We start from the raw sequence: 22,893 nt of genomic DNA, 5'->3' as shown, positions 1-22,893 counted from the left end.
AACAGAGAACGAGGCCAGGTGAGCATATTCCCTCAGAGGCCCAGTCCTTTGTTCTTAACACTACCTTGCTAATGCGGGAAATGGCAAATAGTTTGTGGACGTATGTATATACATGTGTATGGGGGTGGGTTGGGCCATTTCTTTTGTCTGTTTCCTTGCGCTACCTCGCAAACGCGGGAGACAGCGGCAAAAAAAAAAAAAATATATATATATATATATATATATATATATATATACAGGGACAAAGCAAAAAAAAAAAAAAAAAAAAAAATGATCAAAATTTTGCAATTACTACTTCAGTTTGTAAGAACAATGGCACATGCGTTAGAATAATGATAACATATATGAACTCAAGAGTCTAGTTGGTGTAAAAAACAAATAATTTGGAATCCAATTTGATCAATATTGGTAACAAAATATTTAGTTTGTTTACTTCATGTAATTTAAATATTCTGGTGGAGGTATACTGAATCTTATAGTACCATCACTACCGGCTATTTACAGTGTACATTTTCAAGTATTTTTCCACTTGAAAATGAAACAAGTCAAAGAAAACAATACCTCTTTATGCAATGACACTGGCAGGAGAGGACATAAACCTTTCAGAGAGACCTGTTTTGATTTTGAACTAACATATATTCAAGATTTTTTATATCCATCTAGAATCAACTGACAAATGTAACAGACCATCAAAAAATATAAATGAAACCAGCACAGTTGATAAACGTGAATTGTGAAATATTATGAATTTGTTAATATATCAATATATTTATTAGCGCATACATATGAATATTAGTAATAAATCAATTGCAAGGACAATGAGTGAAAATTCATATCCATGCAAGAATGATCAAGTGTAGTAATTACTATAAACAATATAAATATTCTTTTTCTTTCTCTCTCACTTAACCAAAAATGTACCAATCAATGGTATGATGCTATATGACATCTATTTACCTAGCTCTCTCACATGGTTTGGCTAATGTTGGCAAAATTACACTGATCAGTGATTTTTACTACTCACACTTGGATAATCTGTAAAGTGTTAAACATTTATGCATGTCTTATGGAAAAAAAATTCATCTTGAAAATAATCAAAACCTCAGTCTCATGCGAGTGACAAGATCAATGAAGCAGCTTACATTACAGCGTTTTATTCAGCATTCCTGTACTTCTTTAGAAATATCTGGCATACCAAGGAATATGATTTAAAATGTAAAGGCTTTTACTTCTTGAAATGTGTCCTACAACTTTTTAACATGAGTAACCAACTCATTCAGGATGCTTCCTGCAAAGCCTAATATTTGAAAAACTAATTAAAAGATACTGGTTTGTACATATTATCATTATTCTACATTATTTAAAACAGTTGCAAAAATGACAGGGCACCATTACATATAATCCTCTGCTCTGACTGAATGTGAGACCTACATTTAGCCTTGGGGTCAGGCAATGTATTCACTGTGATGAGCACAGAGCTGATAATTTTCTGTTAAGGCCCCAGGATAAGGCAACCCTCTTCAAAAGGGAAGGTGTCACACTAAGGTGCAGAGGACTGTATAAAGAACCTTTTCCCCCATATCAATAATATTCACCATTAAAGTGGCATAGCTATGAATCACCTTACAGTATATTTACCATAATACTCAAAGACATTGGAGACAAGTCCTCCAAAATATAATTAAAAAGATATACCTGAAAGGATAACTGCACAAGCATGAAAAACTCATGAATCTTACTAGCAAATGCCATATATGGAATACTTTTTCAAGGAAATATTTGTCAATTTCATTATTCTTGAAAAACCTCTCAACGTTTGTTTTATTATCAATCTGACAACTTTCTACCACTTAAGAGGAAAGGTGAAAACTACTACGGCAGGTTTGTCTGAAAGACAATTAATCACTTTTAACCTTCACTTTTTCTAAGGAAAAGGAAGATATTTCTAGCCATGTCTTATGCCTATCATCCAACAGCATAAATTTCAAAGGTCTCAGGCTAGTCAAACTGACTTCACATTATCTGATATAGCCATTATACATGTATACTAAGGAGGAAGCTGATCCCACTCTTCCCTCTATTAGAGCTTTGTGTAGGTAATGTTTGGTTCAAGTAGAGGTCAGTGAATTTTAACTTTCATAACACACTTCAAAACTGGATTGCACTAACTTGATAAGATGTACATAAAAGATTCTAAATTTCTCAACTGCATTCCTCTCCTTTTACTTCATTATAACTGTATGTATCTCTCGGGTCCAGTGCCCTTGTTTAAAAATACAGGATACCAGTGGAGTTTTAAGTCTTGAACTTACAATACAAAAATAACTCATGAAGAAGGCAAAGATGGATTTTTCAGTTGTTCCTGGTTACAATTTCTATAAATGAAGATGAAACTAACCTAGTAATAATCCTCTGGCAAAGGGATTCTCTGTAATCTGTGAAAGGTACTTTTTATGAAATATAAAGACAATTCTAAATTTGATTTTGTTATTTACAATTGGAATGTAGGTACCATAGACTCTACTATCAGATGCTGGAATCAAGGCCTTGCTATGTAATAAAATTCTCAAATTTAACAGAATCCTCCTCCTATGCAGGTCACTTACCACTTCTATTTCACTGATGACATTACATAAAGGCTGAATCTAATTAATATCAAGCACTGTTTACTTAGAAAATATAAAATGTTGAACTATTCTTTCATGAGAATTTTTGAAGTAATCCTTGCTTGTAATCTGTACAGATGAAAAATATATATTCAAAAAATGAAAAAAATACATGCACTTTTTGAGGAGGAGTGTTTTCTTCAAGCTACCCATTACAGATCAATCGACTTTGTGCTTTGAGGAGAAATATTCTCCACCCCAAACTAACTGAAAACATAAAACTATAAATTTCTTTCTTTTCAGAATATTAGATATTCCTGCTTCCCCAATTCAACTTCCTCTTTTCGTTTCTTGCTGAGGCTCCACTTACTGTTTCATAGCCTAAAATTTGCGCATGGAATGGAAGTTATAACTAAATTTAAATGACAGTAGTACCAACAGCAAGATCTCTGCAAAGGTATTTTGCATCTTACTGTTTGGATGTCAACAATGATAATTCTGCATGTGCCATTCCCTTCTGAACACAGCCAAAGGTGTGTAAACCAGTTTCAGACTAACCTTACATGAAAAATAGAGAGCTTAATCCCTGTGTGTACAATTATGAGGTAAGTTCACTTAACGGTCTCCTGCACATGCGGATATCTCATACTTTGAAAATAACTAAACTGGTATTCCACAGAATATCATGGAACACTTGTGTTACCTGCATTGCAGCATAGTTTTTGGAGTGAAAAGAAGAATGGGTTGAAATACTATCTGAAAAATATCAAAAACATCTGAGTTAAGTTCCATGGCCAAAATCAAAGAGCCAGGTAAACCTTTTCATTTTTGGGATAACTATGGCAAAATCCAAAGAAGTGTTATAAGGTCTAGTGATATCCAATTCTTTAGATAACAAAAAGCAACTGTACAAATTGTAAAGTTTGGTGCATTTGACCTGATCCAGGTAAATTTTTCAATATGAGCTAGGTTTAAGTTCTAAGTTGAGCCTTTAAATGAAGGGCATAACTGAGGCAAGCTCCAAACTACTCTCATGGGTTTTGGGTAATTAGATTTTTCAGATGATGGGAAACAACTTTATACAGACACATTTGACCACCTTTACCAGTCAGGTCAAACACCTTAATTAAACTAAGGTGAGACTCCCGATGATGGACGGACGGACGATGACAATGGATAAAGCCATCCCTAAGCGTCTGTCTAGCCTTGCAGGCAACATAATAATCATAAAAGATGATTATCTATGAAAATGTGGGCATTTAAGCACATGGATTAACTATAAAATTCATATTGGGGGTAATCATATGAGGATGAACGTACAAATGTAGGTTAGTTAACGGAAGAACTATGAATTACAAAAACCAAATCCCTCTCTAGTCCTTCAATGTATGCACATATCTCCCTTGGTTGGCTAAACCTCTATACTTCATCACAAGTGTTTCTCTCAAGGTAAGCAGGCAGTGTCAGTGGGATTATCTGGCACATCTAGTTCATGTGTTAACAAACACATGAGAACTAAAAACACAAACTTAAATAAGTAGACAATATGAAACAATAAACAGTCATAAACCAAGTTACTGTAAAACTCCCTTCCTATAAAAAAAAGGCTAATACACACATACATTTCATACACATGAAATTAGTTAAATAACTCACAGACCCCTTTTTTTAGCACCCCTGAAGCTTCTCCGATGTATTCCACCCAGAAGCAGGGAATGAATGGCTCTTTGCAATGGGAAGGTTCTTGACAAAGCTGTATCCCTTTTCATTTGCATGATACAACCTTTAAAACTGCACTCCATTCAGGGCCATGGAAATAGTTGAATCCTTTGTGTGAGAAGGACCTAAACAAGAATGTACTCTCTTCTGTCCATTAGTGATGATATGGTATTGCTGAAGTTGATATCCCACTCACAGTGTAACCACTGTGGAGTCCTGTCACACCCTCATTTCACACACATTTGTTTTTTTACACTTGTCTGCTGTTTTTCATGTTAGCAAGGTAGCAACAGGAACTGGCAAAGAATGGCCTACCCCTCCATGGAAGTCTCCATTGACCCATTTAACCCTAACAGATGTGAAATCAACCAGTACACTCCAGGCACCTTGAATGGACAATCACTCCCATTCTACAAAACAAGAACTATTTTTGGCATGACAAATAACGCACAACACACACATGCCATTCATTCTGCACACCACAAACATCAACACAAAAGCAAAGTTCAAACTAAATGCCTCAGAAACCTGCCTCAAAATCCTCTTAAAAGCAATAATAACAAAAGCTTCAAAACCACTTAAAACTGGGTTTTCATAACACCATTTGCTGCCTAACGATCAAAAACACTGAAAACCTACACAATGAAACAAAGACCTAATACAATCCCACCCTAACATGTTTGGCACCCAATTCTTTGAAAAAGCACTAGACCTCTTGCATCCAAACCACACTATAACTAACCACCAGCCCCTAAATAGAAATAAAAAGCCTATCTATGCCTTATGCCTCAGCAACCTTAACTGACAAAACATGCATGCTATGAAATGACCCTGCAACTTCCAACTTAAGTCTTAAACACCAACCCACCAGATATATACGCAAAACCACAGCCCCCAGACGTGCATGAGTTACACTTCCAATCTATGTTCTTACCATCATAAATCTCTATAACATTACAAACATTGATTTAATATATCTCAAGACACTTCATGCCCATCATGCAACTCCCACAATGAACATTCTGAACAATACTGCTCAGCGACCTTGCAATGCCCCACACAGAAACACACACATGTACCTCCTGGGGGATGTGGCTGACTTCCTGAACACCGGAACTTCTGGGGCAGGAAGTACATGTGAGTGAATGAGGCCTTTTCTTTGTCTGTTTCTGGTGCAACCTTGCTAACCTGGGAAATGGAAAACAAGTACAAAAAATGATATAATATTATTATCATTATTACATTATCATTATATTATCATACTTGATAGCAGTTTCCCGCGCCAACGAGGTAGCGCCAGGAAACAGACGAAGAAAGACCCATCCACTCATATATACACACATGCACATACATGAACATATCCATACATATACTTATCAACATATACACATAAACATACATATACACAGACATGCACATATTCATACTTGCTTGCCTTCATCCATTCCCTGCCCGACAGGAAACACCATTGACACCCCCTGCATCAGCAAGGTAGCACCAGGAAAAAAGGCCACATTCATTCACACTCAGTTTCTATCTGTCATGAGTAATGCACCAAAACCACAGCTCCTTATCCACACTCACATCCCATAGACCTTTCATACTTGATCGCTGTTTCCCGTGTTAGCAAGGCAGCACTACGAAACAGACACATACACACACACATATATATATATACATATACACACACATATACATACACATATATACACAAGTACATAATCATATTTGCTCACCGTCATCCATTCCTGACACCAATCTGCCCCAAAGGAAACTACACAAATGCAGAAAAAAAAATTACAACTTATACATTCTCTTCTTCCCTAAATCTGATTGCCGCCCCTTACATCTGTGAGGTAGCGTCAGGAAACAGACAAAGAAAGGCCAAATCCACTCACATCCATACATAAACTGTTATGTGTAATGCACCGATACTATAGCTCCCAATCCAAATATATACATGATAGAGGAGAAAGAATGCTGCCCATGTATTCCATGAGTATCACAGAGGGTGACTAAGAGGGGTGGAAGCAGGGGGATAGAAATCTTCCCTTCCTATTTTACTTTCAAAAAGAATGAACATAGAAGGTGGGCCAAGAGATGATTTTTCTTGACACTACCTCACTAACGTGGGAAATGGCAAATATGTATAGAAATTAAAAAATACATATATCTATATATAAGGAATACTTCCCACGTATTCCCTGCATGTCATAAAGGGTGACTAAAAGGGGAAGGAGCGGGGTACCGGAAATCCTCAAGTTTTTACTTTTCCAAAAGAAGGAACAAAAAAAGGTGCCAAGTGAGGATTTTCCCCTCATAGGCTCAGTCCTCCATTCTCAATGCTACCTTGCTGACACGGGAAATGGCAAATATGCACGAAGAAAAAAAAAAAATATATATATATATATATATATATATATATATTATCCCTGGGGATAGGGGATTAAGAATACTTCCCACATATTCCCTGCATGTCGCAGAAGGCGACTAAAAGGGGAGGGAGCGGGGGGCTGGAAATCCTCCCCTCTCGTTTTTTTTTAATTTTCCAAAAGAAGGAACAGAGTGGGGCCAAGTGAGGATATTCCAAAAAAGGCCCAGTCCTCTGTTCTTAACGCTACCTCGCTAACGCGGGAAATGGCGAATAGTTTAAAAGAAAGAAAGAAAGATATATATATATATATATATATATATATATATATATATATATATATATATATATTTTTGTTCATACTTATTCGCTATTTCCTGCATCAGCGAGGTAGCATCAAGAACTGAAGACTGAGCCTTAGAGTAAAAAAAATCCTTACTTGGCACCCTTCTCTGTTCCTTCTTTTGTTAAAGTAAGAACTATAGGGGAAGATTTCCAGCCCCTGCTCCCACCTCTTCTAGTTGACTTCCTTGCCATGCAGGGAACACGTGGGAAGTATTCTTTCTCCCCCATACACAATGTATACACACACACGTCCACACATGCAAATACACATACCTATACATCTCAATGTACACATATATATACATCCACAGACACATATATATATACCCATGCACACAATTCACACTGTCTGCCCCCATTCACTCCCATCGCCACCTCGCCACACATGGAATACCTTCCCCCTCCCCCCTCATGTGTGCGAGGTAGCACTAGGAAAAGACAACAAAGGCCCCATTCGTTCACACTCAGTCTCTAGCTGCCATGCAATAATGCCCGAAACCACAGCTCCCTTTCCACATCCAGGCCCCACACAACTTTCCATGGTTTACCCCAGACGCTTAACATGCCCTGATTCAATCCACTGACAGCACGTCAACCCCGGTATACCACATCAATCCAATTCACTCTATTCCTTGCCCTCCTTTCACCCTCCTGCATGTTCAGGCCCCGATCACACAAAATCTTTTTCACTCCATCTTTCCACCTCCAATTTGGTCTTTGGTCTATTCTTTCTCACCTATCTCCTGGGATGATATACATTATATATATATATATATATATATATATACATTTTTTCGCTGTCTCCCGCGTTTGCGAGGTAGCACAAGGAAACAGACGAAAGAAATGGCCCAACCCTCCCCCATACACATGTATATACATACGTCCACACAAGCAAATATACATACCTACACAGCTTTCCATGGTTTACCCCAGACGCTTCACATGCCCTGATTCAATCCACTGACAGCACGTCAACCCCGGTATACCACATCGATCCAATTCACTCTATTCCTTGCCCTCCTTTCACCCTCCTGCATGTTCAGGCCCCGATCACACAAAATCTTTTTCACTCCATCTTTCCACCTCCAATTTGGTCTCCCACTTCTCCTCGTTCCCTCCACCTCCGACACATATATCCTCTTGGTCAATCTTTCCTCACTCATTCTCTCCAGGTGCCCAAACCATTTCAAAACACCCTCTTCTGCTCTCTCAACCACACTCTTTTTATTTCCACACATCTCTCTTACCCTTACGTTACTTACTCAATCAAACCACCTCACACCACACATCGTCCTCAAACATCTCATTTCCAGCACATCCACCCTCCTGCGCACAACTCTATCCATAGCCCACGCCTCGCAACCATACAACATTGTTGGAACCACTATTCCTTCAAACATACCCATTTTTGCTTTCCGAGATAATGTTCTCGACTTCCACACATTCTTCAAGGCTCCCAGGATTTTCGCCCCCTCCCCCACCCTATGATCCACTTCCGCTTCCATGGTTCCATCCGCTGCCAGATCCACTCCCAGATATCTAAAACACTTTACTTCCTCCAGTTTTTCTGCATTCAAACTTACCTCCCAATTGACTTGACCCTCAACCCTACTGTACCTAATTACCTTGCTCTTCAATATATATATATATATGTATATATATATATATATATATATTTATATATATATATATATATATATATATATATATATATATATATATATATCTTTCTTTTCTTTCTTTCAAACCATTCGCCATTTCCCGCGTTAGCGAGGTAGCGCCAAGAACAGAGGACTGGGCCTTTTTTGGAATATCCTCACCTGGCCCCCTCTGTTCCTTCCCTTGGAAAATCAAAAAAAAAAACGAGAGGGGAGGATTTCCAGCCACCCGCTCCCTCCCCTTTTAGTCGCCTTCTACGACACGCAGGGAATACGTGGGAAGTATTCTTAATCCCCTATCCCCAGGGATATATATATATATATATACATAAATACAGACAAAAGGGCCACATTCGTTCACACTCAGTCTCTAGCTGTCATGTGTAATGCACCGAAACCACAGCTCCCTATCCACGTCCAGGCCCTCCAGGCCTTTACATGATTTACCCCACATGCCCTGGTTCAGTCCATTGACAGCATGTCGACCCTAGTATACCACATCATTCCAATTCACTCTATTCCATGCATGCCTCTCACCCTCCTGTATATTCTGGCCCCAATCACTCAAAATCTTTTTCACTCCATCCTTCCACCTCCAATTTGATCTCCCACATCGCCTTGTTTCATCCACCTCTTGACACATATATCCTCTCTGTCAATCTCTCTTCACTCATTCTCTCCATATGTCCAAACCATTACCACACTTGCTTCTGATCTCTCAACCACACTCTCTTTATTTCCACACATCTCTCTTACCTTTTCATTACTTACTCAATCAAACCACCTCAGGTCATTGGCCATTCTGACAATTACAATCAATGAGTTAATTCAGTAAATATTTCCTTCAGTTCTCCCTTTAACTTCTGAGTATGTTCTATGCTTTGTACACTATGAAACTGAAACTGCAAAAGGCTTACTACTTCTGGAAACATAAAACTTCCTTGAAGTGCCAAAGAACAATGCAAAATAAAATTTTAACCTAGTACCTCAAAGTACAATAAACTCTGTATGCTGTATATTTACACTACTTACAGAATATTATACACTGATATATCTTTGAAATGAAGGGCACATAAGTTATTTCCTAAATAAAATATGCACACTAATTCGTGCAATGCTGAAAGTCTTACTTCTATCAAATCTTCTTCAGATCCTAGTGTCAAGGTTAAGAAAAAACTGGAATGAGTTTACAGACAATGCAAAGCTAAGAAGGAAAGGGGGCATATGGTAACGTTGCACAAGTAATGAGACCGAGTAGATTTCTACAAATAAGATGTTCTAAGTGATCCTAAAATATGTCACTGACAATGTCCTGCTCCTCAATTCTATCATGTACATGCTAATCAACACTGAAAAAAAGGTGAAACAGAAATTCTATAAAAAGAAAATGTTTTTACCATGGCGATATCTAAAACAAAGATAGTTTTAAAACCAGATGTGCATGTTGAGCCTCCAGCGATGACATTTTTACCCCTAGTTTCAACAAACATACGCATACACACAAGCATACAGAGATGAATTTCTCATACTCCTCTCATGGACAGCAAAGGAATATTAATGCAGACTTAATTGAAGTGACATACTTGACATCTTAAAGTATACACAAAAATAATTAAAGAATCAGTTCATTCACTGAACAGGTCATGACTAAAACGATCTCTTACAAAGTATGTTGTGCTTTCCTTTGTGGACATTTTTACACCAAATGCATGAATGGCTAGTAGACTACAAGTCTTAGTCGAGAGTTTATACCTGGCAAAAGAATTCCCATACTCTTACAAAAATAGCTCTCTGCACTATTACCTTTCTTTTCTTAAATACAAGAAAGCAGTGAAATTTATAAATTTCAGCTTAAATAATATAATGCCTTTTATTTCATCTCTGCATGCTACTTCAATGTCATAAACGTCTAAAGCTTTTAAAGATATCATCAATCTTTCTCCCTACAAGTCTTCAATCACTGTAATTAACCAATAAAAAAGGAACTTGAATACCCAGCTTCTACAGTATTATCAAACCTATATTGTTTCACTGTTAAAATATACAAGAGCATATAGACTGAGGTATACTTATCTTTATCTTCCCTGGTAGAGAGGCCATGTGTATATTTACATAAATAATAAAAATCAGACATGAAATTATCTGTAATAATAATAAAAATCACAACCTCCTAATTAAGGATATACCTACGATAAATGTTTATCTTTTTGCTTGAAGTTCCTGCGCTTAATTTAACTATCAAGAGGTATAACAATTACCAATATATGCAGAGCTGCCAACTTTGTCAAAAAAAATAAAGGCAAAAATAAGGAATTTCGAGTAAAAAAAAAAAAGGAATTTATGACACGCAATAAAAATACAGGCTGCACTTTCACTAAAGGATATTGTGATGTCCAGTGGTTAAGCTATCTCCATGAAGATAGTCCACGAGTGTTCACTTTACAACCAACAAAGTCTCTATTCAGAAGTGTTTCATTCTCGGTCCTTGAACTAAGTCAACAGAGGTTGTAATATTTGTTTGTCCACACACATTATAAGCAGTGGTTGCCTGTTTGCACTTCTCCAAAAGCCTTTCACTGACCTTCACTTGATGACAACTGATTTTTTTAGCACTTTCTGTGTGAGGAAATCTGATAATGGTTGTGTGCCAAGATTTGGACAAAGTTCAGTGTTTTTTCTTACCAGGTTGAAAATTTTCTCATCTTTATCATTGCTGTCAGCAATTGACAGGATATCAAACATGATAGTGATATGATGTACATATTTCTCTTCATATGAAGACTCGCGTCTTAGTTGTGAAATCGCCACCCTCATCTCATCAACTCTTTGGGCAAGATATACACCTTCAAGCTGATTTACCTGGTAGTGAGCAAATTCAAGTTCAAGCTCATCTACTTGCTCTTCCATGAAGTGGAATTTCTTCATGAGGTAGAGCACTGATGAAAACTTTATATCCATTCTCTTTCTTGGGTCAACAACACTTGCATTCTGAATCAGCACATTTTTCTGGGGGAACTTCTTGAGCACATAATCACATACACAAAAAAGTATTTCCTGACTGTGAAGAATTCTTCCTCCTGTTTTGATGAGAATGCTTTTGTTGTGAGAAATTTCGTAACATCATTCCCCAAGATGAGATCCTCATCTGGTCACTGACCACCTTTTCCTATAACTGCATTTTTCAGGTGATGGAGAACTTACAATCACTGAGCCTATAAACCGATGTGATGATGTAACTTATGTGTCGAGGATTTACATTGTTACTTTTCATATGTCACTGTGAAAAAATCTTAATAAATCAAATTTTACTACTCTGAAGAACAGCAATAGATGGAAGGGAACTAGTTATTTCATATCCACTTCCATAAATGATAATTTTGCATGACTTTTTGAAGTCTCAGGTGGGCCTGACCCAGGAGTAAGACTAGCCTGATTAACAAGCTAAAGATATGATCTGATGGCAAGACCACCTGCGCAACAACCTGTGTGGTCATTTCCACAAAATGGTCGGAAATTGACCAATGTGCAACATTTTGTACACTGCATTAGTACCTGCATGCAAGATGAGAACGTACACTATATATTGCATAGTGCACCCCTATGAACTTTCCAAGCATTACATACACAATACATGAACATAAGACCAGAACTTTAAAAAATGTGTTTCACTAAGAAAAATCGTACTGCCATATTTATCTAAAAAAAAGTAATAAATACAGCAAAAATGTAATGGTTGGCAACTCTGTATATATGAATAACTTTCAAAGAGGCATCATAGATGAATACCTACAATAACTAAGGCATTAAATTTGTCTATTTCTTTATCTAAAAAAAAAGAAAAAAATGTAGGCACAACTTATTCATTCCTTAAAAGACTTCCAATAAATATAAGCTGACTGTGCATGAGAAACACTAATCAAAATGTGATAAATGCAGTAGATTAGATATACTGACATTTTTATGATCATGATAACAATACTATTTTGTGCAACAAATAATGCATCAACACCTGTCCACCATCTGATATCTAACTTAAGTGCCATAATTCATGAACAATGTACTTTGTTCAGAATGGGCTTGTTCAATGAAATAACACAGTCATTTGATATTACTGCACGTCTTCAATAATGATGATTCTTCATGCTAATGACATGCTTTCATACGATTTATTGAAGTATCATACCATACTGTCACAACACATTCACGGCTGTATTTGGAAACATCTATAAATGCTGAGGTAGCTTTCCCTCTTGAGATGGTGCTAAGTTTGAATTTGCTGACTTCACATGGAGCACCTGGCCATAGCTCTGCACATACCTTAATACAGTATACTGGGACTAATAATTTGTTCCAAATCTGAAGAATTAATTGTGTGCCAAAGCCACTTAGAAACCAACACTTCATGACAATAATGATTAAAATTTTCAACAATAACTGATATATAAGTGGATAGGTAGCTTTACCACTTATGCTGTTGTAAGACTTTGGTTTGTTACACCAAGAATGATATATTTTAGTGAGTAAGCATCACATGGTTGAAAATATGCAAACAATGGGTACCTCAACATATTGGGAAAACTAAACTGGTATAATCCCAATCAATCATTGGGATATGACAGAGCCAATAGTACTTACTTTCGTTGTCACAGAGCAAGCTCTCACTCAAAGACACGTACTTATTCCTCTCATACAAGCTTTGATTGTGCTCTGTTGATCAAGCCACTAAAATCTAGGACAAACACTAAAATCTATCAAGTATTGTCCTGTTGTAAGGATACATTTCATATACAGCAAGTGTACAAATTCAAACAAAAAAGCACAGCACTTCTGGTAAAGAGCTGAAGCTAAAACATGAAGCACAAGTAGGCAATTCCATCATTTTGACACCTACAGTACAGCAATAAACTGTAGATTATACTTCTATCTTCATACAAGAGATATTAGAGATCTCAGTCATTTAAGTTATGATATTACAATTTCTTGTCAGCCATTCAAGTTCACTTTCATAACCACTGTGTGCAAAAACTACTGCACTACTCTTGTTTCTAATGTGTTTTCAGATAGTTTCTCAAATACAATTCCAAATAAATACTGGTTTTTGCAGACTCCATTAATCTGAAAAATAAGAAAAGTACTATTTACAATGTTTCTTATCCATCAATACATACATATACATATCTATTCATATCTATTATATCTAATTGCTGTTTCCCCGAGTCAGAAAAGTAGTGCCAGGAAACAGATGAAGAACTGCCCATCCACTCATATACACATATATACATAAACACCCATACATGCAAATATGCATACATATACATATCAAAATATACGTACACACACACAGACAAATGCATATATACATGTACATATTCATACTTGCTTGCCTTCATCCATTCCTGTTGCTACCCCACCACACAGGAAATAGCATCACTATACCCCACTTCAGCGAGGTAGTGCTAGGAAAACAGACAAAAAAAAAAAGGCCACACTCGTTCACACTCAGTCTCTAGCTGTCATGTGTAATACATTGAAACCACAGCTCCCTATCCACATCCAGGCCCCACAGACCTTTCCATGGTTTACCCAGATGCTCCATATGCCCTGGATCAGTCCAGTGACAGCACATCAATCCCGGTATACCACATCAATCCCGGTATACCACATCATTCCAATTCACTCTATTCCTTGCATGCCTTTCACCCTCCTGTATGTTCAGGCCCTGACCCCTCAAAATCTTTTTCACTTCATTTTTCCACCTCCAATTTGGTCTCCTGCATCTCCTTGTTCCCTCAACCTCTGATGCATATATCCTCTCTGTCAAGCTTTCCTCACTCATTCTCTCCACATGTTCAAACCATTTCAACACACCCTCCTCTCCTCTCTCAACCACACTCTTTTTATTTCCTCACATCTCTCTTACCGTTTCATTACTTACTTGATCAAACCATCTCACACCACATGTTATCCTCAACCAATTCATTTCCAACACTTCAACCCTCCTCCGTACAACCCTATCTATAGTCCATGCCTTGCAACCATATAACATTGTTGAAACTACTATTCCTTCAAACATACCCATTTTTGCTCTCAGAGATAATGTTCTCTCCTTCCACACATTCTTCATCGCTCCCAGAACCTTCGGCCTCTACCCCACCCTCTGACTCACTTACACTTCCATGGTTCCATTCACTGCTAAGTCCACTCCTAGACATTCAAAACAACCTACTTCCTCCATTCAAATTCACATTGCAATTAACCTGTCCCTCAACCCTACTGAACTGAATAACCTTGCTCTTATTCACAATCACTCTCTACTTTCTTCTTTCACACACTTTTCCACTCACTCACCAACTTCTGCAGTTTCTCTCTTGAACCAACCACCAGAGCTGTATTATCAGCAAACAACAACCGATTCACTTCCCAGGCCCTCTCATCCCCAACAGACTCTTGCATCTGCCTCCCTAACCACCCCATCCATAAACAAATTAAAGAACCATATATGGGTAAACCAACTGCCATGACCAGGATTCAAACCTATGCACTAAACCCCAGGTGGCCCATAAATGCATCACAGTCAGCAATCTACGACCTACCAACTATTGTAAGTAATGTAACTAAGATCCTTCCAAATTTTAATACAGACTTTACATCAATTCTATTACTTATTTTTCATACCAACAAAAACATACACTATACCACACATTTTATAGCTATGCTGATCCAGTGAGGGCCGTACTTCACATATTCTCTCACCACTGTCATTTATAAATGGGTTTTAAGTTTAGGCTTTAACTGGTGAAATTAGAAAACCAAATGCATTTTTGTTGACCAGTTACATAAGAACCACAGGAGACGTATGCTTATGAGTTTAGCACAAGAATAAAATAATACCTATCTAAAGAAATGACTTGCTGAAATCAGTTCATGTAAGAAATAACATTAACCACTTGTCACTAATGGCAGAAACCAGGTCCACTGACACAGGCAATGGCTGGAATACAATTTCATTCATAATGCTGCATAAGCCAATATTGCAACACAAAGTGAAACAAAACTGCAGAAATTCGTGCCATCAGGTTTTTATAAAGCTCCAAGTACACTCTTTTGAGAGCTGAGAACGCACTGCCTTCTGACGCATGTAGTACTGGCATGCTTGTTGAAAAGAAGATACTGCATGGTCATGGGCTGAAGTACGGTGCAAGTACCATAAGCTGCTACTGGCTTGTTGCTCACTGATTAGTGGAATTATTTTGTGTTTCATCTAATTCCTTTTGAATGACTATGATGTTAAAGAAATGTTTATTCAGCACACACACAGGGTTCCAATCTGACAGCTGAAAGACATGCAAAGTGGAGTATTGTACTTCAAACATTCGTAAACATGAATCCTGACCTGCACATAATGAAACACTCTATGCCTCAGTTTCACCCTTCAACCGAAGACGAGCAAAATCTTCAAAGATAATATCATCGTCCTGGTCAGCATAGCATGTAGTTCCATCCCTGTTCAAAGAAAATGTGTACTGAATTATAAAACCTAACAGGGTAAAATGCAGGAATATATTTTCATATTGGCAATCTGTATCACTTAAAGCATTTTGATACCACACATTAAGATCCTCTAATTCTAAATTATGTTTCTGGCACTTTCTCTACATATCTCACCATCATATTTGCAAATCTTGTCACTCAGCAATAGTACAATTTAAACCTAGCCACTTAGTTGGCAGCATGGTTATTAAAAAATTATGACCAATGCAAAATGCAACATCAGTACTAAACAAACAAGTTTATAAACTAGTTAAGGTTTGTAAAAACACACAGGAATATTTTAAGCATATTTTATTGACTAATCACAAAGCATGGTAATCAATTGGTTAATCTTGAATTTCTTACGAGACCTCTTAATGAGTTTCATACAAATTACAGAGGTGAACAAAGGGAAACTAGTATTATGTAGAATTTCCTTTAGCTGTGGATTATATCTAGGTTGTAAAAACTCCTTTACATGCAACTTGATAGCTATGCACAGCCTCTTACTGTACTGCCCTGGGTCTATGCTCACACCAGTAAAGGGCATGAATGAAATGAATATCAGTCAAAGAGTGATGACTGGGGAAAAGAATCAAGTAACAATTCTGGAAAAGCACAAAATTTTTCTTTTATCCTAAATCCATGAGTTAAGCAGTTATGAAGGCTCTTTTGCCATGGACAAACCCTTGATGGAGTTCCCAAAGGGAACAGCCATCAGAGATATAGATAAATAGACCATACTTTCAAAAATACCCGTATTTGCACTTAATAGACCCTAACCTTTCCTTTCCACTTGTTCCTTAGTAAATCTAAAACTACAGTCCCCCCATCTCATTATCTGACTCCCTTCAGCCTCCAAAGTTCAATTTGCTATCATAGTGACTCCAAAGTAACCATAGCATTCCACTTTCCCAAGTCCTCCCCAGTTAAGCTCACAATCAAACCATTCTTTCTTACTTTCCTGCCACATCATATAAAGAATATATAAAACAAAAGAAGACAATTATGAGCAAATAATATGCTGAACATGAAACCAGCCTTAATAAACAACTTCAAGCCATTACATACCAGATATGCTAAGAAACCCAACTTATCTGTTGTACAAACATTGATTCCAAGAACATAAAAACCCTTCACATTGCATTCAGTGAAAACCTGGTTTTTGGGATATGCTAACAAATAATCCATTCCATCAGGTGAATGGAAACACATCAGCACCCAAGAGAAAGAATTTTAAGTCATTTGATGACAGAAAAGGAAACATAAATATAGATATAAATATAAATAGTGATAATGCTGAGAGGAAACATTAAACAAAGGAAGAGGAACAAGTATAAACTAGCAAAGTGAGGGGACAAACAAAATCCAGCAGAGATGACATATGGAAACACCAAAGGAATAGAACCAGATATGGAGGGAAATGGTATAAAAGATGTGCAGTGCATACAGGCATTTGATAAATTATAAAATCTTGTTACAGAGAGTAGCAAACAAAACATAAAAAGAAAAATATGGAAATGGATTAAGTTTTTAATAAGCAGAAATCCATAATAGCAGCAAACTTGTAAACAATCCACTCAAAAACTGTTAAACATCTTCAAACTCATTAATGATTTAAACTTTTTTGTTTTGCTTCATTTGATGCTCTTGGATACTATCTTTGAAACTCATCCTTGCTTTTCAATAACTGCAGATATTCTCTGCCAACTTATCATGCAAAATGCACATGCAAATTTGAATATTCAATACCCACACAAAATCTTCCTGTGTATCAAGATCAATCAAATCAACTGTCATGTTCCTGGCTTCAGACATGCTGGGCTTGAAAGCAGTGCTTCTATTTGGAGTTACCTCACTGGCATGAGGATTTTGTATGACTTGGTTGGTGGAATTTTCAGTTCTTCCACCACCACCACCCCTTAGCTTCTCTACCAGTTGCTCTAATTTGGCTTTGATTGGGCCAATCAATGACTGCATCTTGAAGAATTCATCGACCCTTACAGGGGGGCCTAGACCAATACTTGATGTACTTTTGGAGGCACTCCTGTAGCACCCAAGTGTTGATAACACATCAGCTGATCTTATCCTCTACAATGTATAACTTAGATATATGAATATTTTTGGTTTTATACTTACACAAAAAAATAATTATAATGAGGAACCATCAAAACATCTATCAAAACTATAATAACTAAAGTTGGAATATCATGTGATTAATTTCAGGTGGGAACAGATATTATACCTATATATATAAACTATGGAAAGGTCTGTGGGGCCTGAACGTGGATAGGGAGCTGTGGTTTTGGTGCATTACACATGACAGCTAAAGACCGAGTGTGAATGAATGTGGCCTTTTTTTATCTGTTTTCCTTGCACTACCTTGCTGAAGCAGGGGGTAGCGGTGCTATTTCCTGTGGGGTGGGGTAGCGACAGGAATGGATGAATGGCAAGCAAGTACGAATATGTATATTTGTATATAAATTTACGTCTGTGTATATGTATGTATATGCATGTATATGTGTATATGTTGCTATGTACATGCATGCGTATGTATGTGGTGGGGTGGTGATGGGAATGAATAAGGGCAGACAGTACGAATTATGTACATGTGTATATATGTATATGTCTGTGTGTGTATATATATGTATACGTTGAGATGTATAGGTATGTATATGTGCGTGTGTGGACGTGTATGTATATACATGTGGATGTGGGTGGATTGGGCCATTCTTTCGTCTGTTTCCTTGCACTACCTTGCTAAAGCAGGAGACAGCAACAAAGTATGATAAATAAATAAATAAGATTATCTGTACTCCAAAGCTTTATCAGGCACTTTTTTCTATCTATCTATATGCCTGATGCCTGTTCCCCCCTGGAACTCCCATCAAGGGGAGTGCCACAGCAAAAGCATGCCTCCCTCACATACACCACTCCTTGCAATCTTCCTCCATTTCTCTCCCTCCAGGACTCTTCCAATCTATTTCCCCATATCACAGGTGGTCTTCCTCTTACACTAATCATACTGTCATACACACTCTCTGTAAACTCCTTGTTTTGCATTCTTCCATATGCCCAACCACCTCAGAGTATTATGTTTTAACCATTCTACCACTGCACAATCATTTTTCTTTGCATTTTCTACCATACCAAATCCTTGAAACACCCCCTCATTATTTCCTTCATTCCATTTCAGATAACTTATTTCTACAACCTGGATTCTTGACCTCTTTCACTCACCCCATGTCCATGTTTCAGTTAAGGAGGACTATGCTATTCCTGAATCCTTACTTCATTTCCATACTTGCACCTCCACCTTTCATTACTTCATTAAGGGACCCAATGACTATTCTACCCTGTACTGCTCTCTCCTTTCATATAACCAAATTTATCCAGTATAGCTCCCAAATACTTAGATTCTGTTACCTCTTTCTATCCTTCTCCCATCATATTAGTCAGTACACTTTCTTCTCCCACTCCATACCCAAATTCTTTGAGCAAACCTTTGTATTTGACAGTCACATCTACTGAACTGCAGTAAAATGTGGATTTAGCAGCAGATGGAACCATGGAAGCAGAAGTGAGTCACACGATAGGGGAGGGGGTAAAGGTTCTGGGAGTGTTAAAGAATGTGTGGAAGGCGAGAGCATTATCTTGGAGAGCAAAAATGGGTATGTTTGAAGGAATAGTGGTTCCAACAATGTTATATGAATGCAAGGAATGGGCTATTGATAGGGTTGTGTGGAGGAGGGTAGATGTGATGGAAATGAAATGTTTGAGGACACTATGTGGTGTGAGGTGGTTTGATCAAGTAAGTAATGACAGGGTAAGAGAGATGTGTGGTAATAAAAAGTGTGGTTGAGAAAGGACAAGAGGGTGTATTGAAATGGTTTGGTCACATGACGAGAATGAGTGATGAAAGATTGACAAAGAGGATAAATGTGTCAGAAGTAAAGGGAACGAGGAGAAGTGGGAGACCAAATTGGAGGTGGAAGGATGAAGTGAAAAAGATTTTGGGTGATCGGGGCCTGAACATACAGGAGGGTGAAAGGCATGCAAGGAATAGAGTAAGTTGGAACGATGAGGTATACCAGGGTTGACATGCTGTCAATGGATTGAACCAGGGCATGTGAAGCGTCTGGGGTAATCCATGGAAAGTTTTGTGGGGCTTGGATGTGGAAAGGGAGCTGTGGTTTCAGTGCATTACACATGACAGCTAGAGATGGAGTGTGAACGAATGTGACCTTTTTGTCTTTTCCTAGCGCTACCTCATGGGAGGATGGGTGGGGGGTGCTATCTCATGTGGCAGGGTGGCGACGGGAATGGATGAAGGCAGCAAGTATGAATATGTACATGTGTATATATCTATATGTCTGTGCATGTATATGAATGTATACAGTGACATGTATAGGTATGTATATGTGCGTGTGTGGGCGTTTATGTATATACATGTGTATGTGGGTGGGTTGGGCCATTCTTTTGTCTGTTTCCTTGCACTACCTCGCTAATAGGGGAGACAGCGACTAAGTATTATAAAATGAATAATGAATAATATATATATATATTATGCTGAAGGCGCCAGTCACAGACAAAAGTCCACAGCAATGCCAGGTGTTAATTGAAATATAGAGAGAATTATGAAACAGAAAAACAAAAGGCATGGGGAAAGTAGTCATGAACTTTTGAGAAAATGAAAAGCCTGTCTTTTGAACTGTGCTAGATCATAGTTATTGGGAAAGACATGATACAATAGAGATTCCAGAGCTTCGACATGGGAAAGAAGCAGGTGTCAATAACAGCCGACCCTTGAGTGCTGATGGCCATACTATAATCACGCGACGCAGCAGCTTGGCGAGTATTGCGTGGCCTAACTAGTGGCAAGGGCACAAAAGCAGCCAGCACTTGGGAACAAAAACCAAAGTGATACCTACAGAGGAGGGAAAAGGAAACAATATTACAGTGTAAACAAGGGGGACAAGTTTTGAGGTTAACCTGGAACATATCATTAGGTGGACTGCTTTCAACTCAACTTTGTCAAGTAAGGATGCTGAGCTAGAACCACCCCAAATGTGAAAGCAGTACTCCATACAAGGACAAATCAATCCATTGTACAAACAAAGCACTGTTCATATGAGAAGTTTTGACATCTAACTAGGACAACCAGTTTCTTAGAGGCAGACTTAGCTATTCCTGTAATGTGAGGTTTCCAAGAAAGAGTTGATGTCACAGCAATGCCAAGTATGTTCACTGAGTCAAAAGACAGTATCACAGAACAGTCAAAAGAGAGACAAGAAGCTGTGAGGAGTTTTTAATATTCATTGATTTATTCTGCTTTGTCGCTGTCTCCAGCGTTAGCGAGGTAGCGCAAGGAAACAGATGAAAGATTGGCCCAACCCAACCACATACACATGTATATACACACACGTCCACACACACGCAAATATACATACCCATACATCTCAACGTATACATATATATACACACACACAGAGACATATACATATATACACATGTACATAATTCATACTGTCTGCCTTTATTCATTCCCATTGCCACCTCGCAACACATGAAATAACAACCCCCTCCCCCTCATGTGTGCGAGGTCGCGCTAGGAAATGACAAACAAAGGCCACATTCGTTCACACTCAGTCTCTAGCTGTCATGTAATAATGCACCGAAACCACAGCTCCCTTTCCACATCCAGGCCCCACAGAACTTTCCATGGTTTACCCCAGACACTTCACATGCCCTGGTTCAATCCACTGACAGCTTGTCAACCCCGGTATACCAAATCGTTCCAATGCACTCTATTCCTTGCACGCCTTTCACCTTCCTGCATGTTCAGGCCCCGATCACTCAAAATCTTTTTCACTCCATCTTTCCACCTCCAATCTGGTCTCCCACTTCTCCTCGTTCCCTTCACCTCTGACACATATATCCTCTTTGTCAATCTTTCCTCACTCATTCTCTCCATGTGGCCAAACCATTTCAAAGCACCCTCTTCTGCTCTCTTAACCACACTCTTTTTATTACCACACATCTCTCTTACCCTATTATTACTTACTCGATCAAACCACCTCATACCACATATTGTCCTCAAACATCTCATTTCCAGCACATCCACCCTCCTCCTTGGTAAAAACTGGGTCTTGGAGGCATTAAACTTCACAAGATTTTGGGTGTCCCACTGAGATATCCTGTCAGAGCCTATTGAGGAGGCTGTGTCAAGACGAGATGCAGATCAATGAGAGAAGAGGGAGCAGAATTGAAGAATGTGGATGAATGCAATTTTGGGCTGTCAGCATACGAGTGAATTGGATTATTTGTGGAGGAAAGGAAGTCATTGAAAAAAAAAAAAGAGAAAAAGTGTAGGGAACAAAATGCACTGAAGCTTTTCCTTTACAACTTCACAAAACAAGAACAATAATCATGATGAACTGGGCAGCATTTATGTGAATATGAGGACGTCCCTCAATTAAAAAAAAGTTAAAAAAGGCTGTCAGAAAAATCTGAATGTTCCTTCTTCATTCTACTCATAAAATCATTCTACTCATAAGATCATATTTCAAGACATTCACTAAATAAGTAGCTGCAACCCATTGCTCCTCCTTGTCTCGAATATGTATTTGCCAAACAGAAAAAAGTCATTCTAAAAAGTCAATTA

At 38.0% G+C, this 22,893-nt stretch overlaps 1 protein-coding gene across 7 annotated transcripts in view; it reads right to left on the bottom strand.

Annotated features, from left to right (window-relative positions):
* Positions 1 to 9,881: 9,881 nt before the first annotated feature.
* Positions 9,882 to 22,893, bottom strand: part of krz (beta-arrestin protein kurtz) — a 165,750-nt gene continuing 152,738 nt past the window's right edge. For 3 of the 7 annotated variants that reach the window (XM_071678647.1, XM_071678646.1, XM_071678648.1), the window contains 2 exons: positions 16,093 to 16,202; positions 9,882 to 13,814 (listed from right to left, as the gene is read on the bottom strand). In XM_071678647.1, coding sequence (XP_071534748.1) covers positions 16,112 to 16,202 — 91 coding nt within the window. In that variant the 3' untranslated portion in view covers positions 9,882 to 13,814; positions 16,093 to 16,111. Of the gene's footprint in view, positions 13,815 to 16,092; positions 16,203 to 16,538; positions 18,277 to 22,893 lie in introns of those variants that run through there. The other 4 variants (XM_071678642.1, XM_071678644.1, XM_071678645.1 and 1 more) reach the window with 3 other exon arrangements.

Source organism: Panulirus ornatus, chromosome 28 (genome assembly GCF_036320965.1).
Source record: "Panulirus ornatus isolate Po-2019 chromosome 28, ASM3632096v1, whole genome shotgun sequence".
Classification (NCBI taxonomy): Eukaryota; Metazoa; Arthropoda; class Malacostraca; order Decapoda; family Palinuridae; genus Panulirus; species Panulirus ornatus.
The sequence above is the reverse complement of the archived record's forward strand: the minus strand, read 5'-3'. Positions and strand labels throughout refer to the sequence as shown.